This window comes from Branchiostoma lanceolatum, chromosome 2 (genome assembly GCF_035083965.1).
Source record: "Branchiostoma lanceolatum isolate klBraLanc5 chromosome 2, klBraLanc5.hap2, whole genome shotgun sequence".
Lineage (NCBI taxonomy): Eukaryota > Metazoa > Chordata > Leptocardii > Amphioxiformes > Branchiostomatidae > Branchiostoma > Branchiostoma lanceolatum.
This window is the reverse complement of record NC_089723.1, coordinates 13,222,406-13,236,562: the sequence shown is the minus strand read 5'-3', so window position 1 is coordinate 13,236,562 and position 14,157 is coordinate 13,222,406. Positions and strand designations below refer to the sequence as shown.

Sequence of the window (14,157 nt, the reverse complement as noted above, 5' to 3'; positions counted from 1 at the left end):
TCCACAACAATTACGTAGCCCAATTCTGCTTCCTCCGCACTGTAGGGAGAAATCACACATTCATCATCACCACAATCACATAGCCCAGCTACGCCTCCTCAGCACTGTAGGGAGAAATCACACATTCATCAACTCTGTATCATCACCATAATTGCATATCCACGCAATGGGGGGAGAAATCACATATTCATCAACTCAGTCTATCCCAATTTTTCATTTTCATTTACATTCTTGCAAACTTACGCCTCGGCATTTCTCCTGAAAAGTTAAAGTCCAACAAGAAAGTCCATAAATTTCAAATTCATGACTTCTGTAAGATATGAACTATGTTTCCTGGCAGAAAAACCATGGGGAGTAGGACGTTCAACGTTGAAGAGTTTCACATATAACCAAGGCCCCATGAAATCTCATCATCAGCCATGCAAAAAGGGAACTCATTTTGATGTTCAACTAATAGCTGCAATGTACCATATGGTCGCTCAAGAGATGAGAATGGCTGAAAACCGCAGAGGCTGTGCACTGATTGTGCATACCTTAACACATGTGACATCATCTCGATGTCTCCTTTATACTTATAATGTGCACACAGATCACGAGCACCAGTATGTACCTCTACAAATGTATTGTCGAAATCTATGTCCTGAGCATCAATGGTTAAGTTTGCTGCTGAATCAAGCACAGAAACAATATCATGCATGGAGGGACAGTGAGTTGGTGAAGCTGGAAGTAGTATGTCAAGAGTAGGCACAAAATCACAGTTGGGCTTCAAAACATCATTATCACTAAACCAACAGTCACCCCTCACTTCAATGGCTGGTGACACAAACCCAGTGACTATGCCAGATATGCCATAATCATCATATTCTACAGTAAGATGCTGGTTTGCTTTGAGATCTTCAAAAGGGATTCTCCATAGCCTTGCAGACCCAGGCTTCTGTCGCAGACGGAAAATAGCTTTGGTCTCCCACAAGCTGAGCAGTGGCTGGGCATTCCCTTGAATCAGTGGGGGTAGCTGGGCAGGTAGATCACCATTCTGACAGAACGCAGATGCCATGCTGCAGTGTTGCAACAGAGAGCAGGTACTCCACAGTTGAGATACATCCTTCACATCCATTCTGAATTTTCAACTAAGCACAATGTAGACACAACCTGAAATCAAGTAAGTCTATTTCAGGATGACAGAGGCTATTGACAGCGGCTATAGCAAACCTGTTAATAAGAATCCCCACTATAGACAGGCTAGTCAACTAAGCACAGTGCAGACAGAATGTCATTAACATTTTTACAGAATGTAAGGATGTCATCCATGAAATTTACTTGCTGTGGCCTTACCAGGATTTGTACCCAGAACCCATGGTTAAACCTTAACTGCCTCTGTACCAGTTGAGCTAACACTAACAGAGCATTTGGGATGCACTGTACAGTTGTCCAAACATTATATTAGCCAGTCAACAACACTTTTTTGAACTACTGACAGGACACAGCTACAATCTTTCAGGTCAGCATTTCACCATTAACTGATAATAACCATGTAGCAAATAACATTTTGATAATCATTTCAATCTAGGGATCTGACCACTTGGATTGAATGACGAATACCACTTAAGGATGCCATCGAAATAGTCAGTGACTAAGCCATATACATGTATGCCATAATCACACGCAGTTGTTTTTTCTCGCGTAAGTTTTACACGGACACGAAACTCGTTTTTTGTAACATAAGTAAGTTGTATCACAGGATCGAAACTTCGAATATCGAAGCCAGTTCATTTTCCCGAACTTCCGAACCCAGTCCATTTTGCTCGAACTTCTCTCGAATGGCTGTTCTAAACGTAAGTAAAAGAACAAAGTCGTTGATGCCGAACATTATGAACAACTCGACTTTTGTCCTTTTTGAGTAGTTTGACAAACATTTCGTTGAGCCGGGGGTTGAAATGAATCATTAAAATATTACCCATTAACGCATGTTCTTAAATAAATATTCGATCATTAATCTTAAATGGAGAAAACTCTGAGACTGAGCGGACATTTTTGAGCTGGGAAAACGTACTTCATCACTTACCTCTACAATAATTTCCCGAACAATTGTGAGGTGCCTCTGAATAGAGGAATCAAACCGAGGAGGCGAATGAAAGGTTTGACGAAGAAATGAAGCCAATGATTAGTTGATGTCGCAAGAGGGAATATTGGAAACTTCTGCTGTGAACAGCGGAAAGTCCACAACTGTGCCGTCTGAAGTTCTATGATTCCAAGATTCCACAAGAGTTTCGATCTTGGCCAAACCATTGCCTGACACGATGGGGATGTGATCGTAGAGGACTACCATGTCGTAGCTAGGTCTTTCTTTCTAGGTAATCATTTTTATTCTGATATTGTATATGTGGTGAATACTAAATACATGTCACCAGAAAAAAGACATTTATTCGGCAATGAAACACCGTTTTCCTCGACTAATGATGATATGTTAACCTGCACATGAATGAGAGCGACCATTTGTGCTACGTCATACTCAGAACAACTCATTATTCCAAGAGGGGAGTAGGAAAAAGTTACATACATTGGCCGACCCAACACCAGCTTTTAATCATGTAGGGCAATTGAGTACCTTCACTTATAATTGTAGATATATCGTTTTGAATTTGTAGTCCATTTTTTACCTTTTATTTAATGAGTATCATCTTTTTTATTATCATATGGCCCCGACAACGTAAAATGAAGTATTCAACAACAACGAAGCTTTACTTCCGGGGTCAAAGGTCCATAGCGTAATGGATCAATCCAACTGCAGCGTGTAAAGTGGATAGTACATAATAAAAAAACACAAAACCACACCTAAAACTGTCGTATATTTTAACATATTATCTTTTCCTACGATCGATTAAGTGCATCAATTCTCTTAGATTATGGTCACACTTTTATAAATGCCGTGCATTAACTCCCATATCTAATAAATTTCTCTACTATTTTCGATAAGAATAATGGATGCGTCTACATCACGTGACCTTTAACCAATAAGTTTTGATTTTGGAATTTCGCGGGCGTTTTGTTATCGTCTGTCATCGCGTCGTCTGCACTGTCAGTGTCATCGGTTTCGTGTCATCTCCCACAGATCAACCGTCTCATAATTTTGCAATGGCCAACGGGTACGCGTAAGTTATGAATTTTCGTAATTATTTCAATGACATTAAGACAATTTTCAAGGAGTTTCAAACCTCAATTGAATCCTTTGATGTATCACTCTTATTGGATACCGTAGTGTTTAGTCTTAAGTTTTGTAAAATTCATTAGCATTGTTAATAATTTAAGCAAAGATATGTATGTCTTGTTTTTTTTTAATACCTACGAACTTGCCATAAATTGTACCTGATACATTTGTTGTGCAATAAACTTTGATTGATTTGAACATTTTTGCACACCCACACCCACATACAGACATAGTATGAGTAATATGACTTTGACTAAGTTTGTTGAAAATTCATTGTTTGCTCTAGCCTTATTCAAGGTCAAATGATTTTTGCTGTTGTTTTTTTTCTTCTTTCTTTTGTGTTCTCTTACTCGTAGCATAACTTTTGTCTAAGCAAATGAGCTAGGTAACTAGAAAGATGATGAAATAAATATATATACATTTGTAAGGATATGTTGAATTCTATCTGCACATTTTCATACAGTATACATTTTTCATCTGTAGAGATCAAGAACAGGAAATCGAGGAACTCAAAGAGAAGATAGAGCAAATGCAGCTCATAATTGACGGCAAAGAACTGTAAGTAGATTTAATGTACTTTTTAATATCGAAACACAGGTATTACCCGATATAGTTATGCTCTGCATGCTTGATGGAGTGATTTGTATTTGAGAGCAAATTATATGTGCATTCTGTGTAGCAACATCACATTACTTATAATAAAAAATTAAGAAGGTTCTTTTTTTATGTTTTCACTACAGAAAGACTGCTTGGCAGCTCGCCAACAATACGACTGATGTGAAGGAGTGAGTCACTTTATTATATTACTAGTAGTCTTGACAAACTAAAATACTAGTAGATATCTTCTTTTTCTTTACAATGTAAGATGCAAATTATGTGATAAAAAGATGATGCATTTGGCAATGAAGCAAATTGCATATCAAAACTGCGTATCAACACCACATAACGTTATAAAACTGAACAATTTTCTTTTTTTTTCACAAATGCTTCCACTAAAGACCTCCGGCAGATCGCAAGCAGGGCCAGAAGTGAGTCACTTTCTTAGTCTGGACTATGTAACTAATACACTTGTGTACAGTATTTACGACAAAAATTCTGTTCCAAGGATGATACTTTTTGTAGTTTGGGGAAACTCAATGTAACGGAAATAAACTAAACGAACAGACACGGACCATGAACCAGCTTTCGCCCTACTTTATGTTGTATGTTTTAGAAATTGTATATTTTTGTACCATAAATATGTAATGATATATGTTGATAGAGTTATTAGGACTCAAATGACTGTGTATCTCTGTTATATTGTATCTGACCCTCACCTCTTCCCTCGTGACCTCAATGAAAAGCAGCCTGCGTGCCGATTTGAGCTTATCATGAATAAACAAAGGTTCAAACAAATAAACAAGTCATAACATACTTTTTATATCCATACAATATTTCATGAATACCGTAAGCCTTACTTTTTTCTGTACACGTCCCTACCCAACTAAAATATTTATCCTCTTTTCTTTCAACAGACTCCAATGCTGGAACTGTCAAGGATTCGGCCATAAGTCATTTGACTGCCCCAGCCCCAAGAAGTAAGCTTATGTAGTGATTTGTTTTTATACTCAACTTATGTCTAAAGCTTTTAAAATAAGCTACATATATTTGAAATAACCAACTGCAATGCTAATCACATTTCCCCTCTTTTCATTCTACAGGTTTACCCCAGGCCAGGGCTACAGGCAGGAGAGGGGTGGGGGGCCATCCAGGAGGGGATACAGGGGGGGCAGGGGTGGTAGGAGGGGTGGATCGAGTAGGGGGGGAGGGGGGATTCATATTTACTATGGCAACTAGGGGTGGTGTATTAGATGAACTGTGATTTACATAATGTGGCTTCAAAAGTTTTCACTATGAGAGGTTAACAATTGGTGACAAGTTACTACTTTGCCATTTGGAAGAAGTTTACTATACAGAGGCAATAGACAGCATGGGTTTGGTTTTGTGATTTGTTCAACTCTTCCACTGTCATGGGTCAATAACAATACATGTACATAGATTAGCATGCAGTTCATCTTTGTTGGTAGCCAACTGCAATGAGGGGTGAAGTGAAAATGATGCCTATGTCTGTCCGTGTTGTAGCACAAAGTTGCAAAAGTAGATTGTGATATTGATATAAAACGATCTACAAGACCAATGTTTAGAAATATGGGGTTAATAAAAGTCGTTTCTTGCACCTTCTTTCCTTGCAGTATTACTGGCTTTTGGGGGAGGGGGCACTGTACAAATCATTTTTCTCCTCTATGATACAAATATATGTATACAAAGACTTACTACTGAGAGATACTTAGTCTTCAATAAAGAAAGAAACAAAGAAAGAAACAATGAAAGAAACAGAAAGAAACTACTGGTTGTGCATTATAAAACTTTAAAAGAGATAATCAGACCATCCCGTCGAACAGACGTCAAACTTACGTCATGCCGGGGTGGAAGTTGTACTTCTTCTGGCTAGCTGTTCTTTGACCCTTGTTCCAGGTTAACAGAATGATGAAACTTGAGTTTTGTTGCCAACATTCTAGTTAGAGTAGCCAAAATTCATCACTGTTATAGTAGTAATCTGAATGGTGGTGTCAAATAGCCGTGTGAACTTATTTTCACTTCACTAATCTTTATCACGAATACACTAAGGTGTGAGGGTCGAGTGGGGACAAGGCTGCTGACTATCGTGTGATCTTGAGCTATTGGCAGGCATCCTGTTATCGAGAATGACCATTTGCTCCTCTGAACTCCGCAAAATGTCAATCGATTTACTCCTTCAACAATAGAACGTTATGCAGCACCAAGGACAGCCTTGCGAAATGCGTGCCAAACTGGGATGTAAAGTGATATCATACAGGCGATAGTGGAGGTTAATATCATATTGGAACAAGCACAGAATACATGGGGAGTTTTTCGCCTTTACGTTTGAACTATACTAGAAAAAGCTAACGTCGAAACGGTTCTTTTGTTCTTACGCTGGACATCTCGCGCTGCACAAGCCCTAAGAATGTAGCACATTTTGAAACGAAATAGGAAAGCAAAGAAATGACGTAAAAATGAATAACACACACGCCCACTCAATGATTAGTTAAAATTCTGACACACTAAGACCAACCGAACCATGTATCTCCTGTAAAGTTGAATACCCTGTTTGACGTCATGTGACGTGTAAATGTAATAGTTTCCTGTTACACACGCAAATCTTTTTATCAATAATTCCATTCATTATCACCCGTTGTTGAATTCAGATTTTAGCTTAATATCCAGCATACAGCCCTCACTCAGCAATTGTTTCTTTGTGTGATTTACACTAAAAATATCACGTTATGGCATATTTTGCCCCCTTTGTGTGATTTACAATATGGTAGCACACTTTCTTTGTGGGTGGGGGTGTTGTTGACGAAAATTGATGTGTACGCGGATGTCATCCATGTTATCAAATCAGTCTGGCCTAACTGAAACTACATGTACCAAAATTATGTGGTGCTCAAAATGAGAAAAAATCTTACCATTTTATCATGCTGGTCAGGACCTGCATTCTGGAGCCACAGCAGCCTAAAGCTACTTCTGTCTTTCACCAAGTTGGTGGATCTGGAGAAAATGACTCAAGCAATGGAACACATGGTCAGCAAAAAGCACATTACCACGTTGACTCAAATGCAAACAGTCAACTGCTAACATTGACGGGTCAATACTTTCACCATTGTTGCAGTACCGAACACCTCGAGAATTACACAGCGCAGCCAACTCTGTGTTCACAGTAACACGTCTATCATCTAGGCATCTTTTGTCAAGTCTTGGCAAAATACTAGACATAACAATAGTAGATGTGGGGAAGCGGTCTTTTGCAATGGCAATCAGTTTGTCAAAGTCTCCCATGACTTCCTGTAGACCGTTCGAGAGATTATTGGTGCCAACATGTACACAAACTACAGTAGGTATACCAAAGTCAGCATTGTGGTGATGGTAAATGTCTGCAGCAACATCAACAACTTTCGCACCACGGTTTGCATGTACATAAAACTTAAAATGCGATGGCGGTACATGGTTCGCGATATACTTACATATCGAGTCTGAGAAAAGAAGCACAACTGGACGTTCAGCTGCTGTGGCCATGTTTCCCAACACAACAGGGTCGTTCTTTTCTTACGTTCTGTGGGTTGTTGTAGTTGTATACAGCAAAGAAAACGTCCTTGTACGTATAGAGGACGCCGAGTTGGATGAAATCGAACGATGTGTCGTCCTCGCGGCCTCGGCTCCGACGTGATCTTTGAACTTTGTTCGGAACAACCTATTACTATAAGGAGGGGGGGGGGGACTTCGTAAAAACACATACAAAGGCCGACCCGACATCGGTTTATTTTATATAAAAAAATTTTATATGTAAACTATTATGAGATAAATAGCATATAAAATTTCTAGTCTATTCTTAACCTTGCTATTCAAAAAGTATTAACAATTTAAGTTGTGTTGAACCCCTACACGCAAAATGAACTATTAAAAACGTGCTAGATAACTTAAACTTTAAACAACTACCGCATAAAAAGCCAACAATGCCTGTCTTTTTTTACAGTAAAATTATTTCAACAATTCAAAAGTTTGCCGATATTCATTCACATCATGTGTAGACGATCGCGCTTTGAGAGGCGTTTGTGAAGTATTAGTAGTATTACTTCCTGGGTCAAAGGTTGTTGGTGCGGAAAGTGAAACTGCATGCAAACCTGCTCGCAATCGATCGGATCGGCCTACCTCGGCCTAGTGGTATATCATCATCGTTGGTGTATGGGTTTAATTATAAGTTGTATATAAGTGCGACACAACCAATTCAGAGACGGATTGCATTTTTCTCGTCGTCAAGTCGTGATTTATTAGTGGTTGAAGCCGCCATAATTAAATTTGACCATGCCCAAAAAACCATGTTTATTTGGCAACATTTGCGAGAGCATCATACTTTGCCAATCTCCCTCGGAGTCCCTCCCGATGCATAAATTGACTGTTTCAAAATCACCCGTGCAAAAAAATTCTCTATTCAAGTTCTGCGAGACGCCAAGAGCTTCTTAGTGCAAAGGCTTGCGTGTTTACCTGCAACATGACCTCAGGTTACCTGAAAAGAACACATGTTCTTTGGCCAGCAGCAAATGGAACGCCCGGAACCTTAGATAGAACATGGATTCTTAGATAGAACATGGAACGGGGACAGCACTTTTGACCCGTTTTTGGTCTGAAAATGGGTCCAAAAGTCCCCAAAACGAAGCATTTTGAAGTGATGTACACCGGAAATGTGATTGAAATCCTGTAGGGACATGTTCAAGGCACCCTTGTGCCGAATTGCAGGTCATTTGCTTGTTATACCAGGGCACAGGAGCCCAAAATATAAAAATTGTCTAAAAATGCCCCAAAAAACCTCCATAAAAATGATTTTAAGGCCTGTTTCAAAACGATTTACAAAGGGTCTGGGGGTATTTGCCATCTCAACCTCCACACCAAATTTCAGGTCGGTTGGTTAAGAAATGGCGGAGAAGAAGCCATTTGAAGGTTTGTCAGGAGAAGAAGAACCAGACAAATACAATATATTTCACTCTACCCATACCTCTAGGTATGGGAAGTGAAATATAAATATAGTCTATGCCTTCAAAATACGAAATACATTATATGATTTATCGAAGATTTACGGACTAATCACAATAGAGCGAGAAAGTAATGTTCGCGCGAGTATTGTAACGTCATTAATGATACAGCAGTTCATCAAGTGAAAAATATTGCTGTTGCTGCAGCATCTCCTTGTTCATGGATCAAAAGCGTCGCCTAGCAATGTTATCAAAAACTGCAAGAGTTCGCGGTAAGGTGTCGTCCTGTTGACTAAAGTATTTTTCTGTGGACGCTCAGCGTTTTAGAAAATAAAATAAACTTAAACAGCGACAGACGGTCTCCGTTGGTGTGGCCAGGGGACCTACATAGTGAAAACTACACGGTAGATCCCTTATCATCTGAGATTCCAACCCGACCAGAACTGTTTGACTGATGAGATTAAAACACCGGTGACGGTAGATGAATGCAGTCCGATTGAGATTTGCCAGGCGGCGCTCTTGATCAATGAATTTGCTGGACTATTTACGAAATTGTTTAAGTTTAATCTGTAATTCCCGAGACGGAAACGTGTGAGAAGAGAGCGCAGGTGTTTCGGGGTCCAATACTGAGATATGGGACGTCGAAAGGAGCTGGGCGCAAATATTTAATTTTTTTTTCTTGAATTGTGGCGAACGGTCTGCCAGGGCAAGGGGCAAAGTAGGGGTGGGGAGTATGTCCCAGGCTAAGGCGGGCGGGCCTTCAGCCCTGTACGGTAAGACTTAACGGTGGGAACCGTCACAACCATGCCAGGCAGGGCATTCCACTCGTACGGGGAAAAAATGAATATTTGTATGTATCTGTCCTAGCTTTAAGTGTTTGACATTTCAGATGGTGACTTCCACGGGTGCGCCCCTGAGCTGGTTTCAGTAGACTGTCATTGTTTATATTGATATGATTATTAACTGGTTAATATGTAGAAAAAAGTGAGGAGGCCGTTCTTCCTCCATTCGGAGACTCGTGTACTAAGACGGAATGTTTGTGGAAGTTGTGCAAAAAAGCAGCCCACAACTCAGATTCGTTAATATTTAGTGACGGATGATCATACACAGAACTATAGTAATACTGACCAATACCCTAAGTTGACCTGGCAACGCGTTAACGAGATATGATACATTTGTACTACATAACAGCGCACGACCAATCTCTATCACAACCGCAACTAGTCGGTTGCTATTCTAGTGATAAAAACGGGAATGGCGAGTCACATCACAACCAAATGTAAACCAATCTTATTGTTAAGGGACTTCCAAATGATCAAATATTATCTACATTCAAAACTTTACCTCACAAGAGGGCATCTTTCTTTAGATTTCTCCAGTACAACACGATTCTTGACAGATGTCCCCCTGTCCAGTACGTGAATCGTGAGATCATTCCTCACATCATGCGTTCGAACGCCATGTTTACCGCAGTTGCCATGGACACGGATTCGAATTCGACACATTCGACAACTTCGTGCCTCCGAACAAGGTCAGGAAAATTTTTCTGTCTACTTGTTTATGGTAAAAATATGAGAAAAAAAATTCGGAAAGTCACAAACCTCAGTCATACCTTACCTATAGGTGTTGTTTGCATGCCAGCATGGCAGCTAAACCGTTTATAAGTTTTCATAACTGGCAAAATCAATACAAAAATGTCCGTTAAGTTCAAACCGATCTTGATATCGCCAAGGTCACATTATTAACCAAGTTTTTATCGTTGGTAATGACACTTTGACTCTGAAGGAAGACGGTTAAATAAAGCGTTTTGGTAACAATTCAGCCTTATTAACAACATCAAAAACCAGAAAAATAAAGGCCTTGACTTGACAAAAGTAGTTCATTATTATCATCAATAGTTACAATTCATGACCATTTCATTTTCAGATACATGTTCAATTAAAATGATTTTTTAAGTATAATTCAGGAGCATTTACATTTTAGTTACATGTAATGGAAGAAGTTCTAAAAAACTTCACCATTCTTTACAATGAGCCAATCACATTTACAATGTAATGATCTAAATAGTAGACCTGTTAGCAGAGATATGAATATCAACTATGAATTGACGCTTACAGAAAATCCATATACATAGACAAGATTTCCTTCTTTGAGTTACATGTAACGTGTGACGTCACCCGATGTTTCATAGGAAATGTCTGTATGGTCAGTCAGTTCGTATGCTGTCTGAGCTGGGTCGGCACAGTTCGTGACTGATATTCTACAGTTAACTGAAGCAAGCTTGTCTGTGTCCGTCTTGTACAGGGCAGGCTCTGTGGTAGATAGTTTCTCCATTCTACAGTTTACAGTCGCGACATTGTCGGTGTCCGTCTTGTACAGGGTAGGCTCTGTGGTAGATAGTCTCTCCATTCTACAGTTTACAGTCGCGACATTGTCGGTGTCCGTCTTGTACAGGGCAGGCTCTGTGGTAGATAATTTCTCCATTCTTCAGTCAACAGGAGCGATCTTGTCGATGTCCGTGTTGTAAAAGGCAGACTTAGTGCCAACATTGCTAGTTTCCGGCAACTTTACTGTCGCGGATGCTGCTGCATAAAAAGTCACAGACTCGTCCCCGCCCTCACATTTCTCGGTTTGCGAGCCCTGTCCTGATTCATTGTCAATGTTTTTGTTCAGTATGTTCTTGTAAACATTAGTATCTGTCACTTGTTCAGTTTCACCGCTGGCATCCTCGTCTTTTATTTCGCAGTAGTCGTGGCCAGGCGGCATGTATACGTCTTCCTCGTTGATTTGATTGTACGCGTTGTCGTTTGCTTGACCTGAGTCCTGCGTGGTCGCGAGCACTGTTGTCGAGTCATGCGCAGAGGTTTCATACCATGGGTTACCCTGAAGGGCATGTGCGGCCTGTTCCGAAAAAGGGACATTTGATCGGTCGTGTTTCAGACTTTGATTATTCCTACGTCTCTTTACGTAGCAAAACAAAGCAAGGAGGCTGATAAGAAAAGCTGAACCCGCTATTACAGCGATTAGTAACGTTATAAGAGTTGAATACGTTCGTTCAACTACATCTGGAGTGACTTCGGTCTGAATGGAGGTAAAAAGTGGTTCTCTGGTTGTTCCCATGACTGTGTCATTTTTTGTTACTAGGGTTGTTGATGTACCTGTGCTGTTGTTTGTGCTATTTGAATTTGAAGAAGAAGTATTAATGAACACATTCAAAGCAGACTTTGTTGAAAAGCAATTTGTGATGTTGTCTCGGTTTATTTCGGACACGTTAAAGAACGAAATGCGTTCGGCATCATTTATGAGAGTAAAACAGGTCACTCTGTGCACAGAATATTCCGTGTCACCATCCTTCTTTTTGTATGTAATTTGTCTTGTAGTTTTCAGGGTTGTTGCCACCACGCTAAAGGCGACCCGTTCCTTTCTTGGTTTCAAGCCAGAGACTCGCAAACTTGATGCACCTTTCAGACCTAAACCTATGCCGTCTGGCTCTTTCCATGCCTCCGAGCATTGGGTTGGAAAATCTGCTTCAAACGTTCCACTGTTCTTGGCTATGACGACGAAAGGAGGACTAGCCGTGAAATGACCCAAAGGATAATCTGGTGGGAGTACATTGCACGAATCCAGGCTCGGATCATTGCCTCTGCGTCTCAACTTGCGAAACCATTCCACAGAGAACACACAGTCGTTCGCGTCATAGTTGATGTGCAACACCACTCCAACAGCCTCAACTCGTATCCACTGCTTGGCGATGCGGTTCAGGTTTATGAACGGGCCCTCCACACAATTTCCCAGGACAACGTTCCACTCCAAGTTATAGGTGCGTGCTTTTGATACAAGAACATTTCCACTAAGGTCGACTCTAATCAGGTTTTCCAGAGTCAAGAATGCTTCTCTGTTGACATACACTATGTCATTGTCACGTAGATCCAGAAAGTGGAGTCCACTTAAATGCTCGAAGGCGTGTGGCGGAATCGAGACAATGTTGTTGTCACCGAGGACTAGTTTTGTTAGTTTGTCCATGCCAACAAACCACTGACTTCGGATTTCTGTCAGTAAGTTGCCATAAAAATCTAAGGAATTAAGCTCGACCAAACTTTGAAAGCACTCGGCGTCTAAACTTGATATTTTATTGTAAGAAATGGAAAGTTGGTCGAGTTTCGATGAATTTAACTTTCTGATCCAGTTTCTCGAAATATGGGTCATCAGATTTAAGTCTAAATTCAAATTTCGTAACTTCCAAAAGTCATTGAAAGTAGCGTTGTCTATATCGGTTATTCCTGCATCGTTAATGAAAAGACTTATGAGAGAAGTAGTATCAAACACGGCCAGCTTTTGAGACGATAATTTCCCATACTTTAATCCTTGTATGGCAAGCCACTGCACTTCTGGGAAACACGTCTTGGTTTGCCCGTCTGACATTTCGGCATAATTGTCGTCAATCCCGTTACAACAGATACACAGTGTTCTATTTCTGTGAAGGAGGGGGCTATAAGGAGAGCTATGACTGATCATTTTGAAGCTTTGTACGCAGTAAGTCAGTCTTTTCCTTTCGCAGGTCGGGAAACACTGTTCTCCAGAAATGGACACTATGGACAAGGCTAGAACGAGCAGAAAGCAAACTTTGTGCTGAAATATCAACTTCATTTTGAAGACGGTTTTTCTCTAGCACAAAAGTCTGTCAAGGGTTCTTCTTAACATTCCACGGAACGTTGCACTGTCTGCTACTTGAGTATGCTGACCTTTGTCCCGATCTATTCCACTCTTCTGCAATTTAGCAGTGGTCACTACTGAACTGGATGTTGTTAGTGGTCATGTAATTTCCAAAAAGATTTCTGTTCCTTTGTGTCTGAATTACGTTTTCACAAGCTTTACACGATGGGATGCTAAAACGAATACACTACTGGGCGCAACACAAGAAACAAATCCTTTTACCTGACTTCCACAGGAAATCTTGACGAAATCTTCACGTCGTAGCTTGACCACTATCAGAGTCTGCGTGGTGTTACCGTCACCAAACCGAAACGTTTTGGTGCACAGGTCGAGGGTTCGAATCCCGGTTGTGGTCACTCATTCGATTTGCACTCTACTGGAAAAGGTTGCAGTCCTTTGGACGGGATGTTAAGCCAGACGTCCCTAGTTTGAGGAAAGTCACACCTCGAGCACGTTAAAGAGCCCACCACAGTCGGTAAGAGTAGGTGTGCGTTCCAATGTGAGTGAATCAGACCTGATAGTCCCGTATTGCACAGTTTTACCAAACTGGTGTGTTTCACCTCAAATCGGCTGTGCGATACACACACACGGTAGCAAGTCAACTCTATCAAACGGTTTCGTGTATCTTTTCTGTGGGCAAAGGGTCTCTTCACT

At 40.5% G+C, this 14,157-nt stretch overlaps 1 protein-coding gene across 1 annotated transcript; it reads left to right on the top strand.

The window, feature by feature from the left end:
- Positions 1 to 285: 285 nt before the first annotated feature.
- LOC136426409 (uncharacterized) lies at positions 286 to 5,724 on the top strand. The gene is made up of 7 exons (XM_066415074.1): positions 286 to 3,149; positions 3,689 to 3,763; positions 3,946 to 3,990; positions 4,204 to 4,233; positions 4,720 to 4,782; positions 4,906 to 4,982; positions 5,720 to 5,724. The coding sequence occupies exons 1-7, from the start codon at positions 3,133 to 3,135 to the stop codon at positions 5,722 to 5,724; spliced, it is 312 nt and encodes a 103-aa protein (XP_066271171.1). The 5' UTR covers positions 286 to 3,132.
- Positions 5,725 to 14,157: the final 8,433 nt, after the last annotated feature.